Below are 19,834 nucleotides of genomic sequence, written 5' to 3' on the forward strand. Positions count from 1 at the left end.
TAGAAGTCAACATATATCGGTGGAGTGTATGTGATCAGCATGAAAGGTTTTTAACAAGGGTCACAGAATTTGACAAAGCTCAAAGCAAAGACAAGTTGCATGATCATAAGGTTTTGCAAGGTGATCATTCTTTGGCTTTGGTAGGAATTGATCATAACTTGAGGAGTCAAGCTATTGTATTTTTTATTTTTTTGCAAAAAAAATCCCAAGTACTTTGCATGAAAGAGCAAGGTTCCATTCATCTTAAACATATCACATCATTCAATTATTTAGATAAGCATGCGTTCCCTATGAAAAGATTGTTCACAAGAGTAGGAAGAAATGCGAGGAATAAAGAGTATGCAAATTTATCATATGAAAGCATGGAGTGCATGAGGATTTTTATTTGAAAATAACTTTAAATTTTTATTTGAATCTGGGAGGTGAGTGAGAGGGCTGCGCAAACCAGTGTATAGGAGGTAGCTAAGGCCTTGTGGGCCTCCGAGTGGTTCGACCGACCCACTGTTTGGGCCTTGAGTCCATGAGCTTTGGCATGCAATTCGTTGCTAGTCTATGCAGCGTGTCTGGGGAAGCCTCCCCCCACACTTATTTCTAAACCTGCGTTTTTAGTCAAGACAGAAGAGAACAAGTGGAGAAAAAAACTCTACCGGTTTGAATCCTGGGGAGTTCAAATATTTATTTGATTTCAAAAGGAGGGTGCATTATAACTAAATGAAAATTGAGGAATAAATGAAGGGAACTAAAAGCGCCCTAAGGATAAAGCGGGAAGGCAAAAGATGAATCTAAGCGACATCCTTCCCTATGGTTTTTATTTGGAAGAAGAGGTAGATATAAAGCTTTAGTGTGGATAATTGAAATCAACCAATTCAATTACATCTATTGTTTGTTCTGGATAAAAAGGCTCGAGGAAAACTTTTAGGCGTTGACCATTTACCTTGAAGATCTTACCATCATCATCTTGGAGTGTGATTGCTCCATGTGAAGATGAGTTGATGACGGTGTATGGCCCTTTCCATTTGCTGAGAAGTTTTCCTTGCCTGAGAGCTTAACCCTGGAATTAAACATTAATACCTTATCTCCCATTTTGAATTCCTTGGGCTTGATCCTCTTGTCGTGCCACCTCTTGGTTCTATCCTTGTAGATCTTGGCACTATGGTAAGCTCTTTCTCTCCATTCTTCTAGCTCGGAGAGCTGGATTTTTCTGTTTCTTCCGGCTAGCTTGATGTCCATGTTCCAGCGCCGGATGGCCCAGTGGGCCTTGTGTTCCAACTCAATGGGTAGCTAGCATGTTTTCCCATAGATGAGCTGGTATGGGGACATGACGATGGGGGTTCTTGTATGCTATCCTGTATGCCCAGAGTGCATCAGGTAGCTCTGCTTTCCACCCTTTTCCCATCTCATTGACCGTCTTCTGTAGAATGTTCTTGATTTTGTTTGTTTGATGTTTCTGCTTGACCACTGGTTTGGGGGTGATACGGAGTTGTGATGTTGTGTTGTGATCCAAGCTCCCTCAGAAAGCTTAGGAACATCTTGTCGATGAAATGAGACCCTCTGTCACTTATGACCATTTTAGATGTTCCAAAGCGAGGAAAGATGACCTCGTGGAACATCTTGCGGGCATGCTTGGCGTCGACAGCTTTACATGGCAGTGCTTCCACCCACTTGGATATGTAGTTGATGGCGACCAGGATATACTCACAATCCTTGGACTTTTGGAATGGCCCCATGAAGTCAATGCCCCACATATCAAATAGCTCGACTTAAAGATTGTAAGTGACAGGCATTGCGTTACGAGCTGTGATGCCACCGTGCATCTAGCACCTTTGACACCTTTGGATGAACTCTTTTGTGTCTTCATACATTGACGGCCAGTAGAAACCACTTTGCCATATTTTCGCTTGAGTGTGAAATGCTCCAAAGTTGCCCCCGTGTGGTGCGGTGTCGCACTTCTGTATGATTTGGATCCCTTCAATTGCTGGTACGCACCTTCGAAGCAGTCCATCAGCGCATACCCTATATAGGTACAGGTTGTCCTAGAAGTGGCGTCTGCTTTCATAGACGAGCTTCCTCTTGCTTTCCAGGTGGTACATATCCTGAAACCATGAAATTCACAATGTTTGCGTACCACGGGTTGGAGTCCGTCACCTTTAGTAGCAGGTCATCGCGTAGGAAGTCGTTTATGGGTAAATCTTGTGTGTTAGAAATAGGCATACGCGATAAATGATCGGCAAATGTATTATCTACTCCTATTTTATCTTTAATTTCAAGATCGAATTCTTGGAGTAGCAGGATCCACCTTAGCAAACGAGGTTTAGCATCTTTCTTGGTGAGTAAGTATTTCAAGGCACCATGATTGGTAAAGATGATAACTTTTGCACCAACCAAGTAAGATCTAAACTTATTAGTTGCAAACACAACAACCAAGAGCTCTTTTTCTGTGGTTGCATAATTTAGTTGAGGTCCTGTCAGAGTTTTGCTTGCATAAGCAATTGCATGATGCTTCTTATCTTTGGTTTGGTCAAGGACCGCCCCAACAACATAATCACTAGCATCACACATTATTTCGAATGGCAGCTCCCAATGAGGGGGTTGAATGATTGGAGCTGATATAAGCACTTCTGTCAGGATATGAAAAGACTTTAAACACTCATCGGTAAACTCAAAAGGCACATCCTTAGCTAGAAGGCTTGTAAGGGGCCTAGCAATCTACGAAAAGTCCTTAATGAACTGACAGTAGAACCCTGCATGACCTAGAAAGCTATGGATGCCTTTCATGTTTACAGGTGGTGGAGGCTGTTCTATAACTTCGATGTTAGCTCTATCCACCTTGATCCCCCCCTCTCGGACACAAGGTGCCCGAGCACAATGCCTTCACGGACCATAAAATGGCACTTTTCCCAATTCAGTACCAAGTCTTTATGTTGGCATCTCTACAAGACCTTGTCTAAATTCTCAAGACAATGAGCAAAGGTTTTCCCATGGACAGAAAAGTCATCCATGAAGACTTCCATGATTTCTTCAATCATGTCTGAGAAAATAGACATCATGCACCTTTGGAACGACGCAGGTGCATTGCAAAGCCCAAAAGATATCCTACGGTAAGCGTACTGTTGTTGTCAAGATCAGCGGATCAAGACTTTGACTAGTAAATTTCTTTTATGCGCGTAAGCCTCAGGTGGTTGCGTGGGAGACACTGATTTAGACTGGTTCGGGCAAGGAAAGCCCTACGTCCAGTATCGAGGATGCTAGTATTGCCCACGCAGGGTTGTGTAGTAGGGGGTTACAGATCGATGCGAGAGAGGGACTGGTCCCCAGTCTCTTTGGTGCTTGCGCTCTCCGGGAGCGTTGTTGTGTACTATGGCTTGGGGGAGAAAAAAGCCGATCCCCTCTCCGGCCCCAGGTTCCACCTTTTATATCGCAAGGGGGGTGGCCGGAGTTACATTTGGGATCGGGTAAAGAGGACTGTAAAGGGTAAAGCGTAGAATGGTAAAAAGTACGGCAGGAAGGAGGAGCAAGATCCTAGGCGTCCGATGCCTCTGCCGGCCCTGGACGAGTGTCGGTGCGCATGCCGGAGGGGGAGGTCACCTTGTGCCAAGTGTTGTTCCTCCCTACAGATAGCTCCTTCGATGTTCGTAGGTATCAGATCATGATGAGGGCGTTCCGTCGTTTCCCCGGCGTCCGTTAGGGAGGACGGTGGATGCCGCTGCTTAGGCGATGGCTGCTGAGAGGGAGAGCGTCACATCCGTGCTGCTGGATGCGCGGGACCCGAGGGTGCGTGGGACCCGAGGATAGGCCGCTCTCTCCTTTGCTCCGGTCGGCGCAGGCCATGAGTACCCTGCGGCGAATGGGAGCCGGCCGCCGGCACTGTAGCCTGTACAGAGCGGTCGTGCACGGGTACTTGCGCTGGGTTGTGTGAGGAGCGCGGTCGTCCTTCCCTCTGCCAGGCCTGCGGCGCATTTATGGCGAGGCCGACGGGGGGACCCACAAGATTTGTCTGTCTTGCCCATGTGGACCGCATCCGAGGGGGGGTCCCCGCCCTAGGGGCCCCAGCGCGCCCGACCCCTTTGCTTGGGGTCGGGCGAGGCGGAGCTCCGTGGCGAGGGGTCGGGCGCCCCCGACCCCGGGGTCGCGGTCGGGCGAGGCGGAAACTTTGCGGAGGGGTCACATGTTCCCGACCCTGGCGTTTTGGTCGGGCGAGGCGGAGCTTTGATCACGTCTAAGTGGGCCCGGGCCTCCGTGTCTGTTTCCTTAAATGGTGTCTTAGGGGAGCGTTAATATTTCCCCCCAATAGTAGCCCCCGAGCCTGTTTTTGAGCAGGAGTGCTCCTCCGGAGGCTTCTTTCGCTGTTTTGTCGCGGGTTCTGTGTTTATGGCGCGCTTGCTTTGTTTCAGCCTGGCTGGGGGAAACCTGCAATTTGTGACCACACGCGTGGTAGTTGGTTTGCGAAACTAGCCCCCGAGCTCCTGCTCGTTGCAGGAAACCGATCGGGAGGCTAGGTCGATTTTTTGATCGCTGCCCCTCAAGCGTCCGTTCGCTAGGACGGAGGGGTTGAGCCGGGCCACGTTATCCGCGTTGGACGAACCGTGGTGCTTGTTTGAGCTGCAAATGGGTAAGTTCGAGTGGAGTCCCGGTCCTTGTTCGGGGGGGTCCGGCTCGGGCCAAGCTGGTGGCGTACCCCAATTTCCCGCCGGCCAGTTCATATAGTTCCCGGACCCGTTCGACCGGATCTGGGGGCTCGTTGCCTTTCCCCGTGGAAAAACCATGAACTTTGTACCGGGCGGGACTCGAACGTGAGGTTGGGACGCCCTTGGCTTTCGCTCGCCTGGGTATTGGCCGCTAGCGGACCCGTCCCTTCTCACCCCTTGCTCGGGGGATGTCCTGAGGCAGCTGTCGAACCCGTGTTGGGCCAGCTTTCGAACCTCTGGACCATAATGGGCCGTAGGGGCGTTTTCAGCCCCGTATCCCTTTCTTACCTCCCTGTGGGCCTTGGGCCGGAGCGGAGCGGTTGTTGCGCCCGGGCCGAACGTGGGGGGCATCGTGGGCGCGTTACCCGGGAAGTGGAGTTATGGAAGCGCCGTCCCGCGAATCGAGGAAGATAGGATGTTTTCGCGGCCGATTGTGCGTGCGGTTTTCGAAAAGGAAACGGGCGTGGCAGGGGCGTACCTGGCGCCGCATTTATGGCGGCCGGGGTGTCAATTTGGCTTCCCCGGTACCCTTCTTATAAAAGCAGGAGCCTGCCGCGCCGGTTCCTCTCTCCTCTCGCATTCGAGCCTTCTTGCCTCCTACTCAGTTCTTCTGCGCTCGCTTCGTTTCCTTCGCTCCAAGCCGCGCGCTCTTCTTCCATCTCCGTCGATCTCCTCCTTCCTCCGGTGATGGCTTCCTGGGGAGTTTCTCACTTCACCTCCTCCCGCGCCGAGGGCCTGGTGCGGAAGGGGCTCCTCTGCGAGAGGATGGAGGCGGGCGAGTGGGAGCTGCTGGGGCGGGAGCAGGTTCCGTCGCCTCCCGCCGGCTACGTCGTCTCCTTCGCCCACTTCCACGAGCGGGGATTCGCTTCTCCCCCAAGCCGCTTCTTCCACGGGCTCCTCCACCACTACGGGCTCGAGCTCTAGCACCTCAACCCCAACGGGATCCAGCATATCGCGGCGTTCGTCGCGCTGTGCGAGGGATTCCTAGGCATCGAGCCCCACTTTGCGCTGTGGAAGTACTTTTTCATAGTGAGCCTGTACCAGAAGACGGGGAAGGCCGGGGGCCAGCAGCGGTCGCCTCCGGTGCCGATCGTGTGCGCCGGGATCCATCTCCGTCATACTCGCTCCGGGGAGTACATGACGGTGAAGACCTCGGTGTCCCACAAGGGGTGGCACAACCAGTGGTTCTACGTGAAGAGCTACCTGGATTCCCCCCTTCCGGTCTTCACCGGCTGCACCATCGACGTGGCGCCCGAGGTATGGGCGTACGGGCCGGTGGAGAAGGAGAAGAAGCGGCTCTCCGACCTGCTGCAGGCCATCGAGCAGCTGAATGTTGGGATACGAGGTAGGCTACGCTAGCGCAAATCAAAATTTCTACCGCGTATAACCAGGAAGAACTGCCGTATAAGGATCACGGGATTACCACTCGACGCACTACTGGTGCGGAAGATGTAGATATGCGTCGGTGCAGTGAAGACGATCACGTAGTCGTACGTAGTCGAACAACGTAGTCGTACGTAGTCGATCACGTCCAGCGGCTCCTCAGCAGCTCGTCCACGTGCACAGCAAGATCGCCTCCGGTGCCGCGGCTCGTCGTCGGCTCGTCGTGGCTCGTCGGCGGCTCGTCGGCGGCTCGTCCAAGTGCTGCAGGCGCAACACCTCCAAGGTATCCACACGTGCAGGGAGGAAGCGTCGCAAGCCGGATTGCTAGATCCGCGAGTTGCAACAGGCGAGGGCGTGGGAGGCGCGGCAAGAGTGTTCAGCCAAAAGGTGTAAAACCCTAGGGCGCCCCCACCCCTCTATTTATAGGGGTTCCTGATGGGCTTCTGGATCCGAGGCCCATTAGTACTCCTAAACCTAATCCAACTCGGATCAAATCCGAATTGGGCTTCCAGCCCCTTAAGTGTGCGACCCTTTGGGTTCGGATACGTATAGACATGGCCCGAGTACTCCTACTCGGCCCAATAGTCGGTAGCGGCCTCTAGCAAGACGTGCCAACTCCTATACGCACACGAAGATCATATCAGACGAACCATCACAACATAATATACATGCTATTCCCTTTGCCTCACGATATTTGGTCTAGCTTCAAACCGACCGCTCTTTCTCGATCCTGTGATTCGGAATCCCTCTGTAGGTTAACTCTTAACCGTACGTAGCATGGCCATGCATTTTCGGATCCGATCACTCGAGGGGCCCAGAGATATCACTCTCAATCAGAGAGGGGCAAATCCCTTCTTGATTGACCATGTCTCATAGCATGCTTCTTGACAAACCCGAAAGCTACCTTTATGACTACCCTGTTACGGCGTAGCGTTTGATAGCCCCTAAGTAGGTCGATCCACATCTAGAATACATGCGACAATCTCAGGTCTAAGGACAAAGCGTATATGTTGTTTAAAGAGAGAACTACTTCTCGTGTTGGGTCAGTCCTAACACATGTCTCCACATGTGTCCACATTATTAGTTCAACATCTCCATGTCCATGACTTGTGAAACATAGTCATCAACTAATACATGTGCTAGTCTAATATTCATGTGTGTCCTCACATGAAACTCCGACTAGGGACAACTTTAGAATAACCATACAAGTAAAGAGTTTCACATACAATTCACATAATTGCTAATCAATTCAAGTAGCCTTTAATGGATATTCAATGAACACAATATACAAATCATGGATACAAATGGAATATCATCATCTCTATGATTGCCTCTAGGGCATACCTCCAACAGTCTCCCACTTGCACTAGAGTCAATCTAGAAGGTACCTAATACCCATAGCTCTTACATGCGCATCATGCTTAGCCTGCGGGAGTGGTTTTGTCAACGGATCAAAAATGTTCAGATCCGTGTGTATTTTGCATATCTTGATCTCACCCCGGTTAACGAAGTCTCGAATGAGATGAAATCGCCGCATTACGTGTTTGTTCTTCTGGTGGTTCCTTGGCTCCTTTGCTTGCGCAATTGCCCCATTATTATCACAGTAGAGATTCAATGGGCTGGACGCATTCGGGAACACACCAAGCTCAATGAGGAAATTCCTTATCCAAACACCTTCCTTCGCGGCTTCCGAAGCCGCGATGTACTCGGCTTCTGTCGTAGAATCGGCCACCGTCTCCTGCTTGGAACTCTTCCAACTAACAGCACCACCATTTAGCGTGAACACAAATCCTAATTGTGACTTTGAATCGTCTCTGTCGGTTTGGAAACTAGCATCGGTGTAACCTGTTACAACGAGCTCCTCCTGACCTCCATAAACGAGGAACATATCTTTAGTCCTTCTCAAATACTTAAGAATGTTTTTCACCGCTGTCCAGTGACTCTCACCTGGATCAGATTGGTGTCTACTTGTCATACTTAGCGCATATGAAACATCTGGGCGAGTACTTATCATTGCATACATGATAGATCCAATAGCCGAGGCATATGGCACTCTACTCATGCGATCCCGCTCATCAGCAGTCGAAGGACACTGAGTCTTGCTGAGATGTATGCCATGTGATATAGGCAAGAACCCTTTCTTTGCCTCTTCCATGCTGAACCGCTTCAACACTTTGTCAATGTAAGTATCTTGGCTTAAACCTATAAGCCTTCTCGATCTATCTCTATAGATCTTAATACCCAGAATATATGCCGCTTCCCCTAAGTCCTTCATCGAAAAACTATTTTTCAGTGAAGTCTTTACGGACTCAAGCATAGGAATGTTATTTCCAATCAGTAATATGTCATCCACATATAAGATTAGAAATACTACAGAGCTCCCACTAACCTTCTTGTAAACACAAGACTCTTCTTCGTTCTTGGTGAAGTCAAACCCTTTGACCACTTCATCAAAACGAATGTTCCAACTCCTAGATGCTTGCTTCAATCCATAAATGGATCTCTGAAGCTTGCATACCTTTCCAGCATTTTTCGGATCGACAAAACCCTCGGGCTGTATCATATACACGTCCTCAGCTAGGTTTCCATTCAGGAAAGCTGTCTTGACATCCATCTGCCATATCTCATAATCAAAATATGCAGCTATAGCTAGAATAATCCGAATGGACTTAAGCATCACTACGGGCGAGAAGGTCTCGTCGTAGTCAACTCCTTGAACTTGTCGAAAACCTTTTGCGACAAGTCGTGCTTTGTAGATGTGAACATTTCCATCCATGTCCTTTTTCTTCTTATAGATCCACTTGCACTCTATGGCTTTAACACCATCAGGCGGGTCAACCAAGTTCCAAACTTGATTGTCTCCCATGGACTCTATTTCGGATTGCATGGCACTCTGCCATTTTTCGGAGTCTGGGTCCATCATTGCTTCTGCATATGTCGCAGGCTCATCATTGTCCAACAATAATATTTCTCGCATTTCGCGGAGCCTTGCTGACCTTCGTGGTTGTGGCGGTGCTTCTCTTGCCATGGGTATCTCAACTTGTTCTGCTACGTTAGCATCACTCATTGATTCTTGCCCGATTGGCTCATCTTGAACTTCTTCAAGATGCACTGTCTTTCCACTCTTTTCTCCTTTGAGAAACTCTTTCTCTAGGAAAACCCCGTTCCGAGCGACAAACACTTTGCCTTCTAATCGGTTGTAGAAATAATATCCCAAAGTTTCCTTTGGATATCCCACGAAAATGCACTTATCCGACTTGGGTGTGATCTTGTCCGACTGAAGTCGCTTGACAAACACTTCACATCCCCAAATCTTTAGAAAAGACAAACTAGGAACCTTTCCAGTCCACATCTCATATGGTGTCTTAACTACGGATTTAGATGGTACCCTATTAAGTGTGAAAGCTGCTGTTTCTAGAGCGTATCCCCAAAATGACAACGGTAGGTCCGACTGGCTCATCATTGATCGAACCATGTCTAACAAAGTTCGATTACGTCGCTCGGACACACCATTTCTCTGAGGTGTTCCAGGCGGCGTAAGTTGTGGAACAATTCCGCAACTCTTTAGATGATTGCTAAACTCGTGGCTCAAATACTCGCCTCCACGATCAGATCGTAAGGCCTTAATTTTCTTGCCACGCTGATTTTCAACTTCATTCTGAAATTCCTTGAACTTTTCAAAGGTCTCAGACTTGTGCCTCATCAAGTAGACATAGCCATATCTACTAAAATCATCAGTGAAAGTTATGAAGTATTGGAATCCTCCTCTAGCCGTCGTGCTCATTGGTCCGCATACATCACTATGTACGAGTTCCAACAAGTCTACTGCTCTCTCAGGAAATCCTGTGAAAGGCGTCTTGGTCATCTTGCCTAGCAAGCAAGCCTCACATGTCTCGTATGATTCAAAATCAAACGAAGTTAGAAGTCCATCAGAATGGAGCTTCTTCATGCGCTTATCACTTATATGACCCAAACGACAATGCCACAAGTAGGTAGGACTCAAATCATTAGGCCGAGGCCTTTTAGCACTTACATTACAGACAGGTGAACCATCAAGATTTAAAACAAACAATCCATTCACAATGGGTGCAAAAGCCATAAACATATTATTCTTAGAGATCACACAACCATTGTTTTCACTCGCAAATGAATAACCATCCTTCATCAAACATGAAGGAGATAAAATGTTTCGACTTAAACTAGGAACAAAATAACAATTATTCAACTCCATAATAAATCCTGACGGGAGGTGGAGTTGCATCGTCCCGACGGTCAAAGCAGCAACTCTTGCATTATTGCCCACGCGGAAATCAACTTCTCCTCTTTCCACGCTTCTACTTCTTATCATTCCCTGCATCGAATTGCAAATATGAGCAACCGATCCGGTATCAAATACCCAAGAATTAATAACTGTATCAGCGAGAAATATGTTGTCTATAACATAAACAACAAGCGTACCTGAGGTAGAAGTACTCTTACTTCCGCCGTTCTTCAACGAAGCTAGGTACTGCTTGCAGTTCCTCTTCCAGTGACCAAGTTCATGACAGTAAAAGCACTCTTTATCTGGAGCAGGTCCAGGTCCAGCTTTAGCCTTGGGCGGTGGGTTTGGCTTGGACGTTCCAGCCTTGCCCTTCTTCTTCCAAGAATTGCCCTTCTTCTTAAAGCTGGGCTTGTTCTGTATCGCCATCACATGGCTGGTACTAGCGCTTTTCTTAATGTCAGCTTCTGCTGTCTTGAGCATACCACACAGCTCATTCAGACCCTTCTCCGTCCCATGCATATGGTAGTTCGAGATGAAGTTCCCATAGCTAGCCGGAAGAGATGAAAGAATGAAATCAGTGGCCAACTCTTGGCCCAGTGGGAAGCCTAGCTTCTCCAACCGTTGAGTGTAACCAACCATCTTGATCACGTGTGGTCCTACTGCTGCGCCTTCTGCTAGCTTGCTCTCAACAAAGGCCTTAGACACATTGAACCTTTCAGTCCTGGCCTGTGTTTGGAACATGTCTCTAAGCGCCACGATCATATCGTGCGCCTCATGGTTTGTTTCGAACTGCATCTGCAGCTCGGGTTCCATGCAAGCAAGCATAAGGCAGCTTACTTCGAGGTTAGCATCACATGCTTTCTTGTAAGCATTCTTAGCAGCAGCGGGTGCATCCTCAGCAGGTTCTTCTGGTAGTGGGTTGTCTAGAACATCTTCCTTTTTCTCAGCCCTGAGAACAATTCTCAGGTTGCGGATCCAATCCGAGTAGTTTGTTCCATTCAACTTGTCCTTCTCAAGGACCGAACGCAAAGCAAACGATGTGGTGGTGTTGCTAGGTGCCATTTAATCTACAACAAAAGTAATGCAAAATACACTAAGACAAACGTATCCAAGATAGAGCAAATTACATTAAACTATTTTAACAGAATCTACTCCCACTAAAATCAATATCCCTCTATTAAAACTTAGTGATTCAGGATCCACAACTAACAAGTCTACTAGTGAGCTTTAGCATCACCGCTAGCAAACGAGGTAGATCGGTAAGCAACTTTTGCTAATCATATCACATATGACTCCTGTTGTTGGGTGACATCTCTATGTCTCGGCGCCCAACCTTTATGCCCCAAGGTCCTTAACCGTTAAGATGACCTCGTTAAGCTAACCAACCCTTATGCGTGTAAGTGTCCGACACAAACCCGTCTAGTCAAGGAAAACTAGTGGCACCCTAATTTCATAGACCCACCACTAATTGTACAAGACATGGGACGGCGCAAGTTTTAGTTGGGAGGGCATACTAACTTAAACTTTGTGAGGGATCGTTCTACTTCTAACATCACAGCATGCAGAAAGTAAAACATAAAACAGAATAGCATTCACAAAGTTGTGACACAGTATGGCCCGTTTTTCTTATGGTGATCTCCATCTCCACAGAACCTGTTCACCATGGTGATCTCCATCTCCATGTTCCATGTGCGCCATCCTCCTAGTGATGAGTCCTCCAAGAACTAGAGCATGCTATTACGCCTAATAGCTAGTAAAGAATCTAGTAATGAAGATTACATAGTTGCTTGGATCATCACAGATTGGTACGCAGACCATTAATTACAATAAAGTGACAACACATATGGCTCCTGCCGTGTTGCCGTACGCGCGACACGCAGGTCACGAATTAGTTACACACATGCATCACATACACAAGGGGGCCATACTGATCACAAGATATATACATACATCCTGCAAAAGAGAGTTAGGCGTCCTAACGTTCCAAACTTGGGAGGCCCGAAACTCCATCTTCCAAGCCGAATTTGGCAAATCTAATCTCGCCGAAAACGGCGAAGCGGTTGAAATTCACGTGTAACTTTTTCTGTAGATCAATTTTCGTATAGAAATCGCCCCGATCCGAGATCGTACCGAAAAGTTACGGCTGATTTACCGAAGCATGCGCATACGGCAAAAACCCGACCCCGGCAGTAGATCACATCTACTATAGCACATTTATGCGCCTGGCGTATGACCCTGGATCTCGTTTCGACCAATCATATTGATCTTCCCTCACTGTAACTGGATTTACGTGTATCACTTAACTCCGATGGCGGAAACCGACCGGTAGGAGTATGTCGTTACACTACCATTGCAGTAAGGGCACGAAATCAGGACATAGATCAAACAGAGAACTCGCATATCTCCATATGCACACATCCCGAATCCAAAACTAAGCAGCTACGGCTCTGATACCACTGTTGGGATACGAGGTAGGCTACGCTAGCGCAAATCAAAATTTCTACCGCGTATAACCAGGAAGAACTGCCGTATAAGGATCACGGGATTACCACTCGACGCACTACTGGTGCGGAAGATGTAGATATGCGTCGGTGCAGTGAAGACGATCACGTAGTCGTACGTAGTCGAACAACGTAGTCGTACGTAGTCGATCACGTCCAGCGGCTCCTCAGCAGCTCGTCCACGTGCACAGCAAGATCGCCTCCGGTGCCGCGGCTCGTCGTCGGCTCGTCGTGGCTCGTCGGCGGCTCGTCGATGGCTCGTCCAAGTGCTGCAGGCGCAACACCTCCAAGGTATCCACACGTGCAGGGAGGAAGCGTCGCAAGCCGGATTGCTAGATCCGCGAGTTGCAACAGGCGAGGGCGTGGGAGGCGCGGCAAGAGTGTTCAGCCAAAAGGTGTAAAACCCTAGGGCGCCCCCACCCCTCTATTTATAGGGGTTCCTGATGGGCTTCTGGATCCGAGGCCCATTAGTACTCCTAAACCTAATCCAACTCGGATCAAATCCGAATTGGGCTTCCAGCCCCTTAAGTGTGCGACCCTTTGGGTTCGGATACGTATAGACATGGCCCGAGTACTCCTACTCGGCCCAATAGTCGGTAGCGGCCTCTAGCAAGACGTGCCAACTCCTATACGCACACGAAGATCATATCAGACGAACCATCACAACATAATATACATGCTATTCCCTTTGCCTCACGATATTTGGTCTAGCTTCAAACCGACCGCTCTTTCTCGATCCTGTGATTCGGAATCCCTTTGTAGGTTAACTCTTAACCGTACGTAGCATGGCCATGCATTTTCGGATCCGATCACTCGAGGGGCCCAGAGATATCACTCTCAATCAGAGAGGGGCAAATCCCTTCTTGATTGACCATGTCTCATAGCATGCTTCTTGACAAACCCGAAAGCTACCTTTATGACTACCCTGTTACGGCGTAGCGTTTGATAGCCCCTAAGTAGGTCGATCCACATCTAGAATACATGCGACAATCTCAGGTCTAAGGACAAAGCGTATATGTTGTTTAAAGAGAGAACTACTTCTCGTGTTGGGTCAGTCCTAACACATGTCTCCACATGTGTCCACATTATTAGTTCAACATCTCCATGTCCATGACTTGTGAAACATAGTCATCAACTAATACATGTGCTAGTCTAATATTCATGTGTGTCCTCACATGAAACTCCGACTAGGGACAACTTTAGAATAACCATACAAGTAAAGAGTTTCACATACAATTCACATAATTGCTAATCAATTCAAGTAGCCTTTAATGGATATTCAATGAACACAATATACAAATCATGGATACAAATGGAATATCATCATCTCTATGATTGCCTCTAGGGCATACCTCCAACACTGAAGAGGAACGGGCTCACCGGCGTCGGGGTCATCGGCGCGTACCACGCCAGGCGGGTGGCGCCGCTGATGCTCCGGGCCCGGCCGCTCGGCGCCATGACTCCTGACGCGCCGCCCGAGGGCACCACCCTCGCGATGGGTGCGCTCGCCGCCTCCGAGATCCGGCAACGACTCCGGGAGGCGCTGGAGGACAGGGACGTCGAGTACCCGATCCCCGGGCACCCGCCGATGCGCCCGGAGCCGGGCTTCATAGACCTGGTAAGGAGTTGGGACATCATTTTCCTTTTCTTTGTATCTTGCTATTTGCTGCTCTGATGCGGAGCCGTTTGGCGCTTGCAGGGCTCGCTAACCCGGGTCGCGGACTCCTTCCCGCCAGTGCCGGAAGATGCCGAGCGGAGGGCTCGCAACCGTCTCCATGCCGAGGCGCAGAAGCGCCGTAAGGACAAGGAGACGGCGAGGAGGCGGAAGAAGGCCGCCAAGGAGCTCCAGCGGTGGTGGAGGGGGGCAGTTGTGTCAGACGATGACGACGACGACGATGATGATGAAGAGGATGAAGATGAGGAAGAGGAAGAGGAGGAAGAGCTGGTTCCCCCCTGACCGGGGGCTTTGGTGATTCGTGATGCGCCCCCACAGACGGCCGCGGGGGGTGAAGCGGCGGAGGCGTCCGCCCGGGCTTCGGCTCCCCCGGGCCCTGGGGCTGTGCCTCAGGGGCCAACACAGCGCACGCCCCAGGAGCTGGCGCGGACCGCCCCTCAGGGGTCGGCGCAGGGCGTCCCCCGGGAGCAGGTGCGGGACACCACCCAGGGGTTGGCGCAGGGCGTCCCCCAGGAACGGGCGCGGGGCGCCCCCCCGGGGTCGGCTCAGGGCGTCCCCCAGGAGCGGGCGCGGGCCGCTCCCCTAGGGTCGGCACAGGGCGTCCCCTAGGAGCGGGCGCGGGCCGCTCCCCCGGGGTTGGCACAGGGCGTCCCCCAGGAGCGGGCGCGGGACGCTCCCCCGGGGTCGGCAAGGAGCGCCCCTCGGGGGTCTTCAGAGCCTGCCCCCGCCGCCGCCTTGGGTCCGGCGCGGGGCGCTCCCCAGGAGTCCGCTCGGGGCGCTCCTCGGGGATCCGTGGAGCCTGCCTCCACCGCCGTGCCCGTTGGCAGGGAGCAGCGAGGCGGCGACAAGCGGCCGCTGCCAGATGCCCCGGGGTCGGCGTCCGGCTCCGAGTCGAAGCGCGCGCGCCGCCCCTGCGCTTTGAGGGCGTAAGTTGGCTTTTCCTATGTGTCATTCTTCTCCTCTTTTTCCGTTTGTTTCTGCTGGCGCCTGGCCGTCGATGTGCAGCACTTCTCCCCATGGCCTCACCCTGCAGCTGGCGCCCAAGAAGGCGCTGCGGATGTCGACCTCCTCTGGGCGGTGGGCCGCGGCCCCGCTAGCGGCGGGCGGCGGGGTTCCTGGTGTGGCCGCAGGTCCCCCCGCGGAGGTGGCCCCTGCGGAGGCGGCTGGCGGAGCGGCGGCGGCGTCAGCCGCAGGAGGGGGAGCGGGCTCCACTCCGCCTTCGGCTCCTCTGATCGCCCCTTCAGCTCAGGGCGTGATCCCCTCGGGCCCTCAGGCCGGGGAGGTGATCGACCTCGACGCCGACGAGGCGGTGGCGACAGGAGGCAGGGCGGATACCCCCGCTGTCGTGGCGGGATCAGAGGCGGAGGGGGCGCCTACTCCCGGAGGCGCGGCGGCGGCGGAGGCAGCGGTGACGGAGGCAGGGGCCTCCGCCCCGGTCACCCCCGCGGGAGTGACTCTGGCGGCTGAGGTGGAGGTGCCCACAGGGGTACCGTTGGCGGCCTCGGCGGCGACGAGTGTGCAGGCGCCGGGGCCGTCGGCGGATCCAGTGGCCTCTGGCGTCGTGGTGCCGTCCTCGACGGTGATGTCAGGGTCAGCCCCTGTCTCAACCTCGGCTTCCTCCGTCCCGAGGGCGTGGAGAGGGTCCGTCCTTCGCTGGTCATCCCGTGATGACCCGCCGAGGCACCTCTTCGCGCTGGACGCCGCCACCGAGTGGCATAGGTGGCAGGCGATGCATGGTGGCGTCGCCCAGGTTCAGGCGGCTCTGACTTCGGCGCTGGGAGTTCTGGCCAACACCGTGGTCCCTGGCAGCCAGGTATGTTATTCCTACTACTTGGTGATGATTACCTCCTCTTTGCCTTTTTTGCCTTAAACGGCGTATTGCTTTGTAGGCTCTCCAAGAGGGCAGCCGGGGGAAATCTGATTTCCTCCGGCGGCAGCAGGGTCTCTGGGAGCGTTTCAACACTGAAAGGGAGCACACCAGGGACCTGTCCCTGCAGCTCGGCGCCGCCCAGGGGGCCGTCCGCGACCTGGAGGGGCGTGAGCAGGCGGCGTTAGAGGAGGCGCGGCGTGCGGAGGCTAGGCTCCAGGCCGTCGCCGAGAAGGCCCGCCTCGACCTCGAGGAGTTCTAGGCCGTCGTGGAAAGGGCCCGCCGCGATGCCGAGGGGCTATAAGCCGCTGCTACTGAGAGGGCCCGCCGCGACGCCGAGGAGCTGGCGCAGCTGAGGGGGGAGCGTGGAGCCCTCCGCACGGAGAACGATCAACTCCGTTTGCAAGTGCAGGGGCTTCAGTCCGCCTTGTCCCGCAGCGCCGACCGGGAGCGCGAGCTGAAGGCCCAGGCCGACGGTGAGGTTCTTTCTGTTCCTGCATTCTTGTGTCGTTTGTGTTCTGCCCTTTTGACTCGGTGGGGGTTTTTTGGGTGGCTTCTGCAGGTGAGATTGCCAATTTGCGGGCTCTGCTCGACGAGGAGCACGGTGAGCACGGCGCCCTGCGAGATGCGGTCCGCGTCATCTGCGATGACTTCGGTGTAGCTCCGGAGGAGGGATCGAGCTCTCTGCCGGCTCGTGTCCTCGGGGTGCGCCGTCGCCGTCGCGAGATCGCCGTGGACGCGCTTCGCCTTGGCGTGCGGCGAGCGTTCGGGGTCTTCGGCTCTCACTATTCCGGCATTAACTTTGCCGGGATGAGTGAAGGGTACTGTGCCGGCTACACCGAAGCCGAGCTGGACGAGATCGATGCCGGGGTGACCGCGCCGGCGGAGGCCCTCGCGAAGCTCCTGGAGGATGAAGCCGTCCCTCCTGCCAACCCTGAAGCTGGCCCTTCTGCCGACCCCGAAGCCGCCGCTACTGCCGACCCTGAAGCCGCCGCTCCTGCCGACCCTGAAGCCGCCGCTCATGCCGACCCTGAAGCCGCCGCTCCTGTCGACCCCTCTGCGAATTAGCTGTACCGGGCTCGCGCCCAAAAAGTTTGTACTTATGTCAGTCCTTTGAACTCGTTTTGCGTTGGCCATACGGGCCTGTTCTTATGACTCTTTGTTTGCACAAAAGAACCCGATTCCCTTTGTTATTCCTTTGGGCTTGAAAGCTTTAGGATGCGTTGCCGGGTGCGTCAGTAAGTTTTGATGAGCGAAGGTGCCGTAGCCGCTGGGGCGTAGGTTTTTCCGCAGTCCGATAGCAAATTGCCTGAGCACCGTTCACGCATCCTTATCTTTTTTGCATCCAAAGGTTTTCGAAAGGGAGTGTTCGGTTTTGAAAAAGAAAAGGCGTTTTCTTTTTAGATGGCGCCCAGCGGCTGGGGTCGGGACCCCTGATAGCCCCCGAGGGGTATGCGGTCCCGGAGGAAGGCTAGGGTCAGATACCCCTGAGCTTAAAGGAAAAGACCTTGTTTTTTCGCAGAAGAACAAAACTGGTAGCCCCCGTGGGGTATGCGACCCTGGAACGAGGCCAGGGTCGGATGCCCCTGAGCTTTAAAGGAAAAGGCCTGAGCCAAGATGGCTCAGGGTTTCTTTTTTCGCAGAAGAACAAAACTGGTAGGCCCCGAGGGGTGTGCGACCCTGGGACGAGGCCAGGGTCGGATGCCCCTGAGCTTGAACGAAAGAACGGAAAAGACGGCCAGATTATGCATAACTTGGAAATAAAAGTTATGGGTAAAAGCGCCTTAGCTGTTCTATGTTCCAGGCGTTGCTGAAGATTTGCCCGTCGGGAGTTGCCAGCTTGTAGGTGCCTGGCCGTAGTACTTGCACGACGATGAATGGGCCTTCCCATGGGGGAGTCAACTTGTGCCGACCCCCGTTGTCCTGGACGAGGCGGAGCACTAGATCACCGACGTTGAAGGCGCGACCTTGTATCCTGCGGCTGTGGTAACGCCGTAGGGCCTGCTGGTATTTAGCCGAGTGGAGTAGGGCTACATCTCGCGCCTCGTCGAGTTGATCTCGTGCGTCCTCGAGTGATGCCTGGTTTCCCTGTTCATCGTATGCTTTGACCCTTGGCGACCCGTACTCTAGGTCGGTGGGCAAGATGGCCTTTGACCCGTAGATCATGAAGAACGTGGTGAACCCCGTCGCCCGACTAGGGGTCGTCCTCAAGCTCCAGAGGACCGCTGGGAGCTCCGCAACCCACCGTCCGCCGAACTTTTTAAGGCGATCGAAGATCCGTGGCTTGAGACCCTGGAGTATCATGCCGTTGGCTCGCTCGACTTGCCCGTTCGTGCGGGGGTGCGCCACTGCCGCCCAATCCACTCGAATGTGGTGGTCGTCGCAGAATTGAAGAAATCTCTTCCCAGTGAATTGCGTGCCGTTGTCGGTGATGATGGAGTTTGGGATCCCAAAGCGGTGGATGATGTCGGTGAAGAACTGTACCGCTTGCTCGGACCTGATTTGCGCCACTGGCCTTGCTTCGATCCATTTGGAGAACTTGTCGACAGCGACGAGCAGATGGGTGAAGCCCCCGGGCGCCCTTTTGAAGGGTCCGACGAGGTCCAGCCCCCAGACCGCGAATGGCCACGTAATGGGGATGGTTTGCAACACCTGCGCGGGCAGGTGAGTTTGGCGGGCAAAGAACTGGCATCCTTCACAGGTGCGGACTACCTGGGTAGCATCCGCGACCGCGGTTGGCCAGTAAAAACCTTGTCGGAAGGCGTTGCCCACAAGCGTCCTTGGCGCAGCGTGGTGACCACAAGCCCCGGTGTGGATATCCTGGATCAGCGCCTTTCCCTGCTCGATCGGGATGCAGCGCTGGAGGATCCCAGTGTGGCTTCTCTTGTAGAGCTCCTGGTCGATGATGGTGAAGGATTTTGCACGGCGCGCGATCCTGCGGGCTTCTGTTTTGTCAGCCGGGAGCGTGCCGTGGACAAGGTAGTCAAGGTACGGGGCTCTCCAGTCGGTCGCGGAGTCGGCCCCCGCCGCAGGGCTCACCGTGATTTCCATAACCACGGGGTCGGATGGCTTGGCTTCCAGGGCCGGGTCGGGTAAGGCAGCGTTGATTCCCTCGGGACCGGTGCTCGGGTCCTGGACAGGTGGTGCGCTGCCGACCTCCCCCGGCTCGGGTCCCGACCCCAGGGCTGGGCATGCCTCGCCGACCCCTGCTGGCTCCAGGTAACGGATTGAAGGCTTCAGCTGGTCGCTAACGAAAACGCCGTCGGGGACGGGCATCCGGCCGGATGCCGCCTTCGCCAGCTCGTCAGCGGCCTCATTGAAGCGCCTTGCGACGTGGTTGAGCTCCAACCCGTCAAACTTGTCCTCGAGCTTACGGACCTCGTTGCAGTAAGCCGCCATTTTAGGGTCGTGGCAGCTCCACTCCTTCATGACTTGCTCGACGACCAACTGGGAATCGCCCCG

General features: G+C 53.0%; 1 protein-coding gene and 1 pseudogene across 1 annotated transcript; both read right to left on the bottom strand.

Moving 5' to 3' along the window:
* Positions 1 to 838: 838 nt before the first annotated feature.
* LOC111256370 lies at positions 839 to 14,288 on the bottom strand (annotated as a pseudogene).
* Positions 14,289 to 18,115: 3,827 nt separating this feature from the next.
* Positions 18,116 to 19,423, bottom strand: LOC105913746. The gene is made up of 3 exons (XM_012843608.1): positions 18,972 to 19,423; positions 18,528 to 18,785; positions 18,116 to 18,125 (listed from the first exon to the last, which is right to left on the bottom strand). The coding sequence occupies exons 1-3, from the start codon at positions 19,421 to 19,423 to the stop codon at positions 18,116 to 18,118; spliced, it is 720 nt and encodes a 239-aa protein (XP_012699062.1).
* Between the last annotated feature and the right edge of the window lie 411 nt (positions 19,424 to 19,834).

This window comes from Setaria italica, chromosome II, assembly GCF_000263155.2.
Source record: "Setaria italica strain Yugu1 chromosome II, Setaria_italica_v2.0, whole genome shotgun sequence".
In the NCBI taxonomy this organism is placed as follows: Eukaryota; Viridiplantae; Streptophyta; class Magnoliopsida; order Poales; family Poaceae; genus Setaria; species Setaria italica.